The 13612-nt window shown below is 32.9% G+C and overlaps 1 protein-coding gene across 1 annotated transcript in view; it reads left to right on the top strand.

Annotated features, from left to right (window-relative positions):
* LOC131160583 (ubiquitin-like modifier-activating enzyme 5) overlaps positions 1-12143 on the top strand; it is a 37058-nt gene extending 24915 nt beyond the window's left edge. Inside the window, exons 9-14 of the mRNA XM_058116398.1 lie at positions 277-351; positions 707-781; positions 1067-1153; positions 1257-1372; positions 1717-1763; positions 11702-12143. Coding sequence (XP_057972381.1) covers positions 277-351; positions 707-781; positions 1067-1153; positions 1257-1372; positions 1717-1763; positions 11702-11841 — 540 coding nt within the window. The 3' untranslated portion in view covers positions 11842-12143. The remainder of the gene's footprint in view (positions 1-276; positions 352-706; positions 782-1066; positions 1154-1256; positions 1373-1716; positions 1764-11701) is intronic.
* Positions 12144-13612: the final 1469 nt, after the last annotated feature.

Here is a 13612-nt window from a genome sequence, read left to right on the forward strand (position 1 = left end):
TTTCAAATACTGTAACATCTTCCCCAATAACCGTATCTATGATGACGAAGACAACCTCACCTAGTGATTCCGATATTAGTTATTCTTGAGCACGAATAAAAACTCATCCCTACCCATCCACTTTGTCCAGTCTCAAAATCTAATTGTTATTATACTTTACTTGTTCAAAGTTAACTAAGATAAATTATTTGAGTGACTGAGTCCGGTGTGATCATTTTTATTGCTAAGAAGTGGAATAGGATTTCAAAAATGAAGGCAGAATCTGTTTTTTATTAGGTTGTTGCATCTGGAGTAGATGAACGTACACTCAAGCGTGAAGGTGTGTGTGCTGCATCCCTCCCAACCACTATGGTAAGAATTCTCTCAATTCAGATTTTTTGGCTGCGTTCCCCACTATCTGTTATCCATAGAAGGTTTTCTGCATGGCAAGGCCAGGGCTTATGTTTCAGAATAGTAGATAGCAGGTATAGAATTTGTGGAGGAACTCTTGCATATGAATTATGCTGGCTTATTCTTGTTGCCTTAAATGCTGTTCATTGCCTTTCCTTTTAACTGAAGTGATCTATCTTCATGTAAAACAAAGGTTGTTTATCATGACTGTAGATGTGTTCCTGAATGATAGCTGACCATTGTATGTGTAAAACTAATCCATTTTTATCCTCTTTTTTTTTTTTTCCAACTATATGATGATTTGCATCATTCTTAGGGAGTTGTTGCTGGGCTTCTGGTTCAAAACACACTCAAATTCTTGCTGAAGTTTGGAAGAGTCTCCCCATACTTGGTAATCCTATTCTCTCTCTCTCTCTCCTCCTGCTGAATTATAAATTTGTAACTAATATTTTTGAAATGAACCCTTATCTTTTTAACTTCTTTTTATGAGTTATTTAATGGATCTTGCAACATTCTGACTTGCATTTGGGCTGGACTTGGCAGGATTTAAAGAAATTAGATTCATTTTATGCCCTAGTTCCTATCAAGTTTGCTGGATGCCTGGAAAATCAGTAATTTCATGCCAGTCATCCTGACTCAAAATTTGATTGGTTTTGTCTTTATTGCTTAATTCCAGGGATATAATGCTCTAAAAGATTACTTCCCAACCATGGAAATGAAACCAAACCCTCAATGTTCAAACATATCTTGTGTGGAACGACAGGTAAACTTCTTGGATGGAGCCTTTGTTCCGCACCAGGTGAACCATGAAAATTACGTATTTCAAGTTGTTTGGTTTATCTCATGGTAGAAATATTATTTTGCAGAAAGAATACATACTTGCAAAACCTGCTAGGGATGCAGAAGCAAAAGCAAAAATGGAAGCAGAAGCATTATCAGAGACAGCGGCCCCAGTTCATATTGATAATGAATGGAACATAAGGTAATTTACTTGGAACTGGAACAATTAGTTGTTTCTTTCCTTTTAAAATTTTGTCCCTAGGAATTTTTCTTCACCATATTTTGCATATTTGCATATCAGATAAATCTTCTTACATTTCAGTGTACCATTTACTTGTCTTGACTCTAGAGTATGAGAGGAAAGCTTGATGTAATTTGCAAACTACTGTTGTGTGTTGATACTTATGAAATTTCAATATAAATGTCATTAGTAGTCGCTGCAATGTGACTGGATGATTTTATTTTTTGAAGCCCATTATTTGATTATTACTTCTTTTTAGAAAGCTTAAGTTGCCATATTCATTTTCATCCTTCTTGTGTTTCCAGTGTTGTCGATGATAGTGAATTGCAGAGTGCAGACACCAAGAATTCAGGTTTTTTATTTTTTATTTCTGCTCAAAATTCATTTTTGCTTTAGATTTCCTTATGATCCACCTAATTGAATGATCTCTTAGCCAGTGGTGTGTAAACAGATGTACAAAGTATCTAGGCTTCTTCATCCTCTCTTATATGTCAAGAACAGTTCCTTAAATGGTTACATGCATACATTCAATCATACATACATACATACATACATACATACATACATACATACATATATATATATATATATATATATATATATATAATTTTTCTGCTTGTTTTTGAAAACTACAAATTCTTTGACCTGGAGGGTGAGGTTGGTTAAGTGTTATGCTCATCACATAATTCTGCAAAAATTGAAGGACTTAAGATGTGATTAAGAGATTTGTAATTGATATTGTATAATGATACTTTTCTACCAGTGGAAATTCTTCAAACCCACTAATATACATTAGTGGGAACAAATATGTTACTACTCAAGTGTGGCATTCTCTAAAATGAATATTGTTTAGTCATTACCTTGTCAGCCTTTAGCATACACTACAATTGTGATAGACCATATCTTTTTTAGTAAAAAAATCACAATTACTTGAGTATGTGTCTATTGTGAATGTCATATTGTATTGAAAATGTAAAATAATGAATAAAGTAAATGAATTGTTTCATTAGTTAGGAGCAAAGTAAGGCAGTCTGATGACTTGTGGCCTTCTAGAGCTACTCGCCTTTTAGAGCTACTCTTGCAAAACCTTGTACCATTGAGAACAAAATCTTTAGAAATTTGGGGACCTTTCAGAGGTCTTGTATGGCGTTCTGGAGCTATTCCAAAATCCATTTGGGAAAGAAAATTCTAGAAATTTGGGAAATATGGAATGAACAGTGTCTCGGTTAAGTTCATATAGAATTGTCAAAGCTTGACAGACAGTGTTGGCCCACAACTAACAGCTTAATCGTTTAGGTGAAGTGGTAATCTAACATGGTATCAGAGCTGATTACTAGGAGGTCTTGGGTTTTAGTCTTGTTGCCCGCGTTTATTGTGTGTGTTTTAAAAGAATTTATTGTATCATGCTTATCATGTGTTCATCTCTTCACGTGCTGTCGAGCTGCATGTTCAGGGGATTGTTAAAGCTTGATATACATTGTTAGCCCACAACCTAACAGCTTAATATTTGAGGTAAAGTGGTAATCTAACAAGAAGATAGTGAAAAATAACCATGATATGTCCATTATTAATTACAATTACCGGATCTCTAAAACTTATAATTTGTTTCATATTTCTATAAAGAGAGCACATATTTATGTGGATTGATCCTTATCTTTTCCTAGGGTAAGCAAATCTGGGTCCACCTTGACAGTGAAAAAAAAAGTGATGATTTTAGCATAAGACTTTATGGCTTTTGTTTGCTCCATTAGTTTTTTTCTTGTTAGTAGTATTTGAGAATGAAATCTTTTTTGAAAATTTTGAAAATTTCTGTGTCTTGTGTGGCCTTCTAGAGCTACTCCAAAACTCACTTGAGAATGAATATCTATGAAGCACAAACACCGACATGGGTAAATTGATAGTTGATACATGTCTAACATGTTAAAATGCAAAATCGTAAATATTCAAGACATGAAATAGCAAGGACATGGAAATAGAAAAGCAATGTGCCATGTTGGCGCTTGAGTATAATGTCAAATATGCGAGGGTTTCTGCATCTAAGGGGCTCTAGGATTAGATTAACAATTTGGAATATAGGGGCACTTATAGGTAAAAGTATATAATTTGCCTTCAAAAAACTAAGGAGCCGTTTGGTATCACAGTTTTCAAAACTATAAAAACTAAAATTAGAAACAAAACTAAAAACTAAAAACAGAAACTAAAAACCGAAAATTCGCAACTTGTTTGGTTAATATTCTTAAGCTAGAACAAATCAATAACTTGATTGAACAAATTTGTAATAAAAATATTATAATAAAATTTAAAATGTTATAATAAAGATAAAATTCATTTTAATTATATTACTTAATTATTACATTTCATAATTCACTTCACAAGAACAATCTTATTGTACATAATAATTGAAAAATGGTAAAAATAATTTTAAATTGGTTTAATTTTATTATTTTTTGAAATTTTATGGTTATTTTTATTTTAATTATATTTTAAATTCGCATGATCATTTTATTTTTATTTTAATTAAAAATTATGTATAAATGAATGATTTAATTCACAAAAGTTGATTATTAAAAATATGAGGATTGGTCTGGTCAAATGATAAATAAAGACAAGTCAAGTATTTTTTTTGTCAAAGATAATTGCTTATGCTTGGAAGTGATCCTTGTTAAGGATGACTAGCTTTGCGGAAGGAGGGTTTCTTGCTACATACTTGGGTGTTCCTTTGGTATTGGGTTGTCTTACAACCCGTATTTTAGAGCCTCTAGTTACCAAATTGAGGAAAAAGATAGCAGGTTGGAAATTTAAGCTTTTATCTCAAGGGGGCCGCTTAGTTTTAATTAAACATGTATTATCATCAATGTCGGTTCATCAATTGGCGGTAATTGACATTCCTAATATTGTCTTCACAAAGATAAATTCTATGTTATTGAATTTTTTTTGGAGTGGAGTAAATGATAAAAGGAAAAGGAAATGGTATTCCTAGCCTAATATATGTAAGCCTGTTTGTGAGGGTGGTTTGGGTATTAGGGATTTTGAGGAAGTGAAAAATCTTTGCATATGAAGTTTGTGTGGAGATTGTTAACTATGGATAATCTGTGAACTCAATTCTTTAAAGCCAAGTATTTGAATAATAGACACCACTTGAGAGAAATAAAGCCAGATAAAGGAACCAAATTTTGGAGATCAATTGCTTGTGTGATACCTGAAGTATTAGAGCATGTTTGTGTTTAAATTAAAGAAGGGTCGGTCTCTTTCTGGTTTGATCGATGGTTAGCCTCCGGTCCCCTTTGTGCTAAGGTTCAGGAAATCAGAAACCATAAGCTACGAACACGAGATTGTTGGGATAGAGATGTGTGGAATGTTGATTTATTAGTGGATCTGTTGGGTGAAGAACATGTTGGGGAAGTAATGAACTCTGCTATTTCTTGCGAGGAGGGTCCAAATACAGTAATTTGGGAACCTTCAACAGATGGGAAATTTACCACGACAAGTGCTTGGGAAACTATAAGGGAGCATAAAGAGGAATTCTTAGTTTCAAAATGGATCTGGCATCCTATGTTGCCAAAACGGGTGTCAATTTTTATGTGGAAGTCTTGGTTTGCTTCTCTTACGGTTGATACTCATATTGCCACGACAAGTAGGTGTTCAGATGACCTTTCGGTGTGATTGTTGTTCAAATGCCAAGATTGAATCTCTAGACCATGTGTTTTGCACGAGATCTTTTGTTCAGGAGGTATGGAAGCAAGCAGCAGTGGCGTTGGGTGTTATACATGGAAAGCCAGAGTTAATTTCTGGTTTAGTTATGCAAGACGGGCCTCACAGTTAGGTATTTTGGTAGGTCTCATACCTAGTCTCATCATTTGGAGACTTTAGACTCGTCGATGTAGAGCCAGGATGGAATCAATTCATGATTTGGTGAGAACTGTGTGGCTTGATATTAAATATTAGCTGAGATCCATTTCGGACAAGTTAACTAAATGTGCACCTACTTCTTGCACAAATATTGCAGTCCTTCGTGCTTTGGATATTCAAGTAAAAAATGTGAGGGTTCGTCTTCCTCGTGTAGTCAGATAGTGTAAACCTGGGATAGGTTGGGTTGAGTTGAATGTGGATGGAAGCTGTAGAGGTAACCTAGGTAATTGTGGTGGTGGAGGTGTGATAAGAGATGAAAGAGGATTATTTAAAGCAGCTTTTTCCTCATTAGTGGGTTATGGAACCAATAATATGACTGAATTGAAAGCGATTATTATAGAGATTAATAAGCAAAGATCTCGGATTTGATCAAGTGGAGATTGCCTGTGACTCTGGTTTGTTGGTTCAGTGGATTAATTATGGGAAGTGTTCGGCTTGGAACTTATGGGATTTGTGGGAAGAGCTTGTGTTTGCATTGAGAGACATACATTACAAAGTGGAACATGTTTACAGGGAGGCGAATCAAAGTACGGATTTCTTTGTCAAGCAGGGTGAATCTGATATATCTTGATCATATAGTTGACAGGATGAGCTTCCACAGAAAGTCAGGGGAATGATTCGATTGGATTTGTTAGGATTTCCTTCCTTGCGCTCGTGATGCTTTGTGCTGGTATTTGTGAAGGTTGTAGTGGTTGGTTTATTTCTTGAGATCTTCCGAAGTTTTGTTTGTTTTCCACTTATAGTTGTTTAGTTCTTATTTATTTATTTGGTTGTTGGTCATTGGTTTAGTGATTTTGAATAAGTTGGTTAAGTCAGTTTTAGATTCTTGGGGTTTGATTTTGTTTTTCCCAAGTCTCAAGGTTGGAACCACGGTATTCCTCTGCCATAAGTGAGGGGTTTTCTAATAAAGATTGGAGGTGACGCCCTCTTTTTCCAAAAAAAAAAAAAAAAGAAAAGAAAAAAGAATAACATCAAAGTAAATTGGCAAAGGGTTGCCAAAACCATGGTTTTAAAAATCGAACCGGTGACTAACTCGGTAAACCCAATTGAACCGGTGGGTTAACCTATATATATATATATATATATATATATATATATATAATTATATTACACATGCATATACATGTATTACAAAGAGAACATAATGATGGTGATGATAATATTAATTACTATTATTATCATTAGAAGTAATAAATATAGCATAAGACTAAGAGATAATTTGATCCAATTAAAATTACTTTTAAGTTTTTGTGTTATGTGTCCATATATTTTTGAATTTTTATGAACTTGGATGAAACTTAATAACTTTTTTTTTAATACCCAAATTCAGACAAAACCAAATTTAGGGTCATACATTAAGGATTATTTGGAATTTTGAAAGAGATTTTTTTCTTTAAAAAATGTATGGATAAGTATATATTTATGTATTTATGTGTATAGATGTAAGTATTCATATATAAATAAATATTATACATGCATTCAACTATATACGTATTGTATGTATAAATTGAGATATGCAATTTTATATTATATATATGTACATAAATAACATACACACACGTTCATGTGTATGATGTATGTATTGAGATATACAAAATATATAAATATGTTTAACAACAACTCAAAAGCATGGCTGGCCAAGGGGTAGGGATCTTTGATCTTTCCCTCTTCCTTGGGTGAGGGATTCAATTCCCACTGTTAACATTCCACCTCCCTTTTTTAATTATATATATAAGCAGCTAGCTCAACCCAGTTGACTCGTCGGGTCTGGTCAGTTTAGACTTTGTCACCTGAGTCAGACCAGGTTGACGTCGGTTCGTGAAAAATTCTGGTTTCTAGCATACCCGAACCAATGCAGTGGTGGGTTTGGTCCAAGCAGGTTGGACTGGCTGGTCCGGTTCGAGTTTAAGCTGTGGTCAAAACAACTGAAAACCATAAAATATGGTTTTTAGTTTTTTCGAGAACAATAGAAAACCAACAATAGAATCTGGAAACTAGCAAAGTTAACAAATGCATTTCATAATCTATTTTTTCACTATATAGAAACAAAAATAGAAAATAGAAATGACACCAAATAGACCCTTAGGTAACGGAGAAAGGTAGAGAAATTGAAAAATCAAGATTTAAACTTTAGTACACTTGAAGAGAAAAACATAAGAATGGGATAGGAATGATTATAGATATAGCGTTGTAGGTGTAAGATAGAACCATAAAAATCAAGATGGTCTCAAGTCAAGAGGTAATAAATGTTATGAGAGTTTATGCTTCTCAAACAGCCTTAGCAAAAACCTTAAAGAAATTTTAGAAAGATATGAATAGTATTATACAAGGGATAAGAGGGATTGAGAAAAATGTTCATAGGAGCTTGTTTGAATGGATGCATTGGAAAGGACAGTAAATGTTATGAGAGAATACAAGGAGGACATGAATATGGAGATAAAAATGGGTCTAGTGATATGATCTTAGTCTTCACCATGTCATATGATCTCATTGCAATGAATACATGCTTTAAGAAGAGAGAATAACACTAAACCTTCAAGAGATGACAAAAAGTTAAATAGATTTTTTCTTAACTAGGGGAGTACATCATTTATCATGCAAGGATTATCAGGTTATCTTAGGTAAAAGTTAATTGCACAACATAGAGTTTATTGTTATATGTATTAGAAAATGGAAGAGAAATCCTAACATATATCCATGCCAAAGAATTGGTTGGTGGAATCTAAAGGAAAAAAATATGATAAAACTAAAGATAAAATGATCAAAGATGGTAATGGGCAATAGGGAATAGTGTAGACACAAATACTATTCGGATTAGGATTCTCAATTAAAAAGATAGCAAAATAGATTTTAGGTGAATCAAGGAAGATTAACAGATAGTTAATAAAGGTTGTATTTGGGATTAAGATTTCCAAAAAGCTTTAAAGACAAAAAGATTTTGGTGTAAAACATGGCAAAAATATAGAAAAATGGAAAACTTCAAAAAGTGTAAAGAGGTAAGAAAAATTAAAAAAAAAAAAATGCTGTTGGTGAAGCTGAATATAGAGCATATAATAATTTATATGCTAGATTAGATTCAAAAGAAGGGGAAGGGGACATATTTAAACTTTTTAGAGATGGAGAAAGAAAGAGCAAGGAGTTAGGTGTCAAATGTATAAAAATTGAAGATGATAGTGTCTTGGTTAAAGAAAAGATATAAAGAAACATGGTGAAGCAACTTTAATAAGTTGTTTAATAAAAATCAAGTAGAAGGTTTAAACTTAGAATTGACAAATGAGGAGAAGACTTGTTATCTAAAAAAAAAAAAAAAAAGAGGAAAAGGCTAAAAGTTTAAGATTTATTAACAAAATTAGAGTTAATGAAGTTAAGTTAAAATGGAAAAGCTATAGGATTGTATAACATCCCAATTGAAGTTTGGAAATGCCTAGACAATAAAGGATTCATATGGCTAAACTAGTTTGTTTTAACACAATCATAAAAACTAGAAAATAACAGGAAAATGAAAGAAAAACGCTTTAATACCTATATAAAAAAAAAATAAAGGAGATTTAAAATTGTAATAATTATCGTGTAATTAAACTTATGTAATGGTTTCGGCCCAACTCTGATGAGATATTGTCTATCATGTTTGCTTTTGCCTACTAGGCTTCATGGTTTTGTCTCATAAAAGACACATCATATCGTTGAAGCTAAACTCATTGTATGACCAAGATTTCTCTAGTACCCGTCCGATGTGGGATTTTGGTAGGATTTCCCATATGAGTTATACAATGAAACTGTAGAAAAGGGTAACTGAACAGTGATGGTTTAGAAATCAATTTGGTTCTTTGCTTGGGAGATCGATTAAAGAAGTTATATATTTTTAAGAATATTAATGGAAAAGTTTAGGGGAAAAAAAGAGAGTTTTGCATATAGTTTGTTATTAACTTAGAAAAAGCATAGGCTACTAGGGAAGTTCTATGGTTGGTTAATGGCTAGCATTAAGGCTAAAGGTGGAGAGTCTAGGGAATTTTCACTCGTAGGAGGTTTACATCGAGGATATTCTTTGAGCCATTATCTTTTTTGCATTGTGATGGATGAACTTATAGGAATATCCAAAATGAGGTTCTATCAAGTATGTTGTTTGTAGATGATATTAGCTTAAATTAGGAATGGAGTAGAATCCAACTTAGAATTACAGAGAGAAGCATTAAGATCTAGAGGTTTTCGGATAAGTAGAAATAAGACAAAATATGAAATGTAATTTCAATCATGGTAGGAGGAATAGTAAAAAAAGATTGAGTTTGATGCTCAAGAAATTAATAACACTAGTAGGTTTCATTCTCTTGGATCTATCTGGAAGCTAAAGGAGAAATCGAAGATGTAACACATAGAGTTAAAGCAGGTTGTTTAAAATGGAGAAGTTCTTGGGCATGTTGTGTCATCATAGAATATCTGTAAAATTAGAAGGAAAGTTTTATAGGATGACTATAAGACTACCTATATTATATGGATTAGAATGTTGGGCAACACAGCCAAAAAGTGAGTTGTTGAAATGGGAATAGTAAGGTGGATGAGTGGTATATAACATTAAAATATAAATTAAGGAATAAATATATTTGTGGTAAGTTAAGATAAGATAAATAAAAAAGGAGCACCTCAGATGGTTTAGGCATCTACAATGTTGGACAAATAGTGCACATGTGAGGAAGAGTGAGCTACTTACCATTATTGTCTGTAGAAGGGTGGGGTTCCCAAAATATATGAGATAGTGAGGATTTAATAGCCCTCAAAGTTGGAGTTAATCGCCTAAATTGTGTAATTGACCAAAAATGATTCATGTACCTAACTCTTACCTAGTGGAACTTAGGTTTGATTTGTTGTTGTGTTGTTTTATGTTGATAAATATGTTTTATTTGATTTTTAATCTCTTCGTGGATTGATGTTTTTTTTTTTTTTTATAAATATATGATGAGATTGATGCAAGTTACAAGTTCACATAATTTAGACGCTATATCTTTTTTTAAAAAAAAGGCTCTCAAAATTTGATTATATTACAACTTAGCCTCAAAGATTTTTATTTTTATTTTTATTTTCCTCATAATGTGTCATGTAATTGTCAGACTTCATATTTTCCATGCCCAACACTGTCCAGAATTTTTTAATTAAAAAGGCCTGACATACTCGAGAAGTGTCTGATGTGTGTCAGAGCGGGTTGGTGTCCATATGTGTTGACCAACGCTTCCCCCTTATTGAAGTGCTGGTGCTTGGAGATGAAACCTGTAAAAAATTGGGAATTATGGAATTAGCAGTGTCTCACTGGGTTCATGTAGAAAGTGAAAAATATCATTCTATGCTCATTAATTACAATGACCTCACCTCTACAACTTACAAATTATTTCACTTTTTTTTTTCCCTCTAGAGATAGATGATATGCTCATGTCCATTGTTTTCAAGGTGGTTGTGAGGATTGTAACTGGAGACTTTATGGCTTCTGTTTGCCCCTAATCTTTCTCAAAACTAGTGTTTTCCAAATTGTCCTGGCCCCTCTTTATCTGAAATTGTTTTTCAAAAAGAGGGGTGAGAGAGGAGGTTGTTTTCTTCATTTTTCCCCAGTGTGACAGCATGCAGATAATCATAGGTATTGTTTGGAGCCTCTTACTCAATGTATTCTCAATTAAATGATTTCTAAACAGAAACATTGGTATTGAATGTTTCTGCACGCTTTGCCCCTTGCCAAAGTGTCACATTCATTTTGTGACCCCATTATTTGAAGTCTGATGCTTTTGCTCCTTTTTATATTGGTGCCTTGATTGCTTACAGACTGATAGGCTTAACTAAATGCCTTGTTGCGTCTAGTGAGAGTGGTTTGCTAGTTCAAACTTAAGGGTGCCTAGTGCTGGTTCAAAATTATGATTCCTTGTGCCTTGTATTATTGAAGAGCTTAGCTTTGGAGGTTGGGGGAGGTCTGGGTTTTGTGGGGCACTGAATAAAAATTATAGTTGTTTGAATGACAGATGCATAAAGCAGATATTAAGTCTATTGGAGTGTTTGAAGCAGTTAAAATTCGGGTTCATGTATTGCATGAATAGACAGTTGCTGCTTAATGTGTACGTTATGTTGTCTGGAGTTGACCATCTGATTGTTATTTTTAATATTTTTTTTGTTTGGTTTTGTTTTTCCAGTTTTCCCTTTTTTAGGCATAAAGTTAAGTGTATAGAATTACAAGAGAAGCAATTTGTTATTGGAATTACGTCTAAAATATCACATTGCATTGCTTTGCTTATTAAGCCTTCTTTTTCCAATTAGAATCTGCTCTAGTCGATCGTTCTTTTCCTCCAAAATTTTTATGCTTTGTGGCCGCATCTCTCATCCTTTTCTCTAATTGGTCTTTTTATGCAGGTGCCCTTCCAGAAGGTCTTGTTCATGAACTTCCAGCTGCAGATGAGTTTCAAAAACCACCACCAGCTCCAGAAGAGCCCATCTCTGTAGATGACCTAGAAGATCTTAGGAGGCAACTAGACGCCCTTAATGCTGCTTGATCTACATCTCAAAACCTTGGGTCCTAAATTTTTGCAGTGTCCTTTGTAAAGAGAAAAATTTTGAAACCCTCATTATTGATATGGGTTTCGGGCAATAGGTACCATCCAACCATCCTTTCTGCTTGAACATTTTTTTGAAATATTGTCACTCTTAAAACCTGGAAGGAATTCCATACACCTCATAACTGTACATTTTCACTATGTATTAAATTTTTAGTCTCCATGTTAAGGTAAATACCTTGGAGATCTAAAATGCTGTTTTGGTTTGAAAAATAAATCTTTTTATTTTTTTTTCTTTCTAATTTTATTTGTTTATTTATAGAGGTATATGGGCACGAATAATTTTTTTTTTTTTTTTTTTTTTTTTAAATGGAGGTAATTGTGTAGTCTGATGCTTGCACTCGATGCTTTCACTCGGCACATTGAACTTGGAAATGACTGTACAAATGAGTCTTGTGTCACCTGTTTGCTAAAACTAGGGCTACGTTTGGATTATGATTTTAAGAGAGAAAAAGAAACAGAGAAAAAGTAAATAAAATTTTGTGGATGTTTTGAAGACATCTAGTAATGAAAGGTCTTGAAATTTTGTACTGCGAATCTTTGCAGATGGTGATGGGAATTTACTCAATCTTGGTTGCAAGAATGGAATGGAATCTAACGAAATGAAATGGAATAGGTTTTTATATTTTTATATGTCCGCAATATAAGTTAGCTTTTCGATGTCATATAAAAGTATAAAGCTTGTCTTGTGAACAGGTACCTCCGCAGCCCGCGGGTGTTTTTAAGGTTTCCTTTCTCTGGTTTGCTTGGTACATGAATGGGTTTCTTTTGTTCCTTCACTTAAGGCTCCGATTGAAACTCTGAAAACACTAAGTTCTGTTTGGAATTAAAAAAATATGAGAGAAAGGAAAATAAAATATAAAGGAATCCTTATTTTCTTGTTTGGTTATTAAGGAAAATGAGAAAGAAAATAAAAAATATATTAAATCTATAAATAAAAATTAATTTTTATTTTTAGGTATATTATAATAAATTTTTACTTTTGATAGTATTTAATAAAGAAGGAAAATATAAGGAAAAATGAGTTTATTCCTTATTTTTCTTTCCTTTTTCACATAAAATTCTTGATTCAAATGGACTTTAAAAGAAAAGCTGGAAAGCAAAGAAAATATTAAGAAATTTACATTTTTTTGTTTAGTTCTCAAGAAAAGCAAGAAAAAAAAAAATAAATTTATAAATAAAATTTTGATTCTATTCATAATTAATATCTGATTTTTTAATATTTTAATTATATTCAAACAATCTTTTATTTTCAATAGTATTTAATATAGAAGAAAAATATAATAAAAATAAGTTTCTTGTTTTTTTTAAAAATAAAATTCTTGATGCAAAGTAGAACAAATCAGAAGGGTTTTAAGCAAATAATATATAGGTCAGGCTTTGAAGAAGTACTTGAACCTAAGCATGATGACCAAGAAGGCACAGCAGTGAGTACAACATTTTAATGGCACTTCCAAACCCTAGTGCCCTACAGCAAACAAGTACAAGTGACCTGCCCCAAAAAACCCTAGCAGGTTAAGGACACCAAGGGATTGAGATAGGGTTTTGCTTGAGCTATATTGAGTAATGGCTGCTGAGATTTGAAATGGAGGCTTATTTTTAAATAACTATTATAGGAATATCTTGTGATTTACTCGTCCAGTTTCCAAATAGGGTTAGGCAATTGTACTAAACTAAGTCCACTGAGCTCAGTTTTGTTTAATTGCCTGAT

The sequence above is a fragment of the Malania oleifera genome, chromosome 7 (assembly GCF_029873635.1).
Source record: "Malania oleifera isolate guangnan ecotype guangnan chromosome 7, ASM2987363v1, whole genome shotgun sequence".
NCBI classification, from domain to species: domain Eukaryota; kingdom Viridiplantae; phylum Streptophyta; class Magnoliopsida; order Santalales; family Ximeniaceae; genus Malania; species Malania oleifera.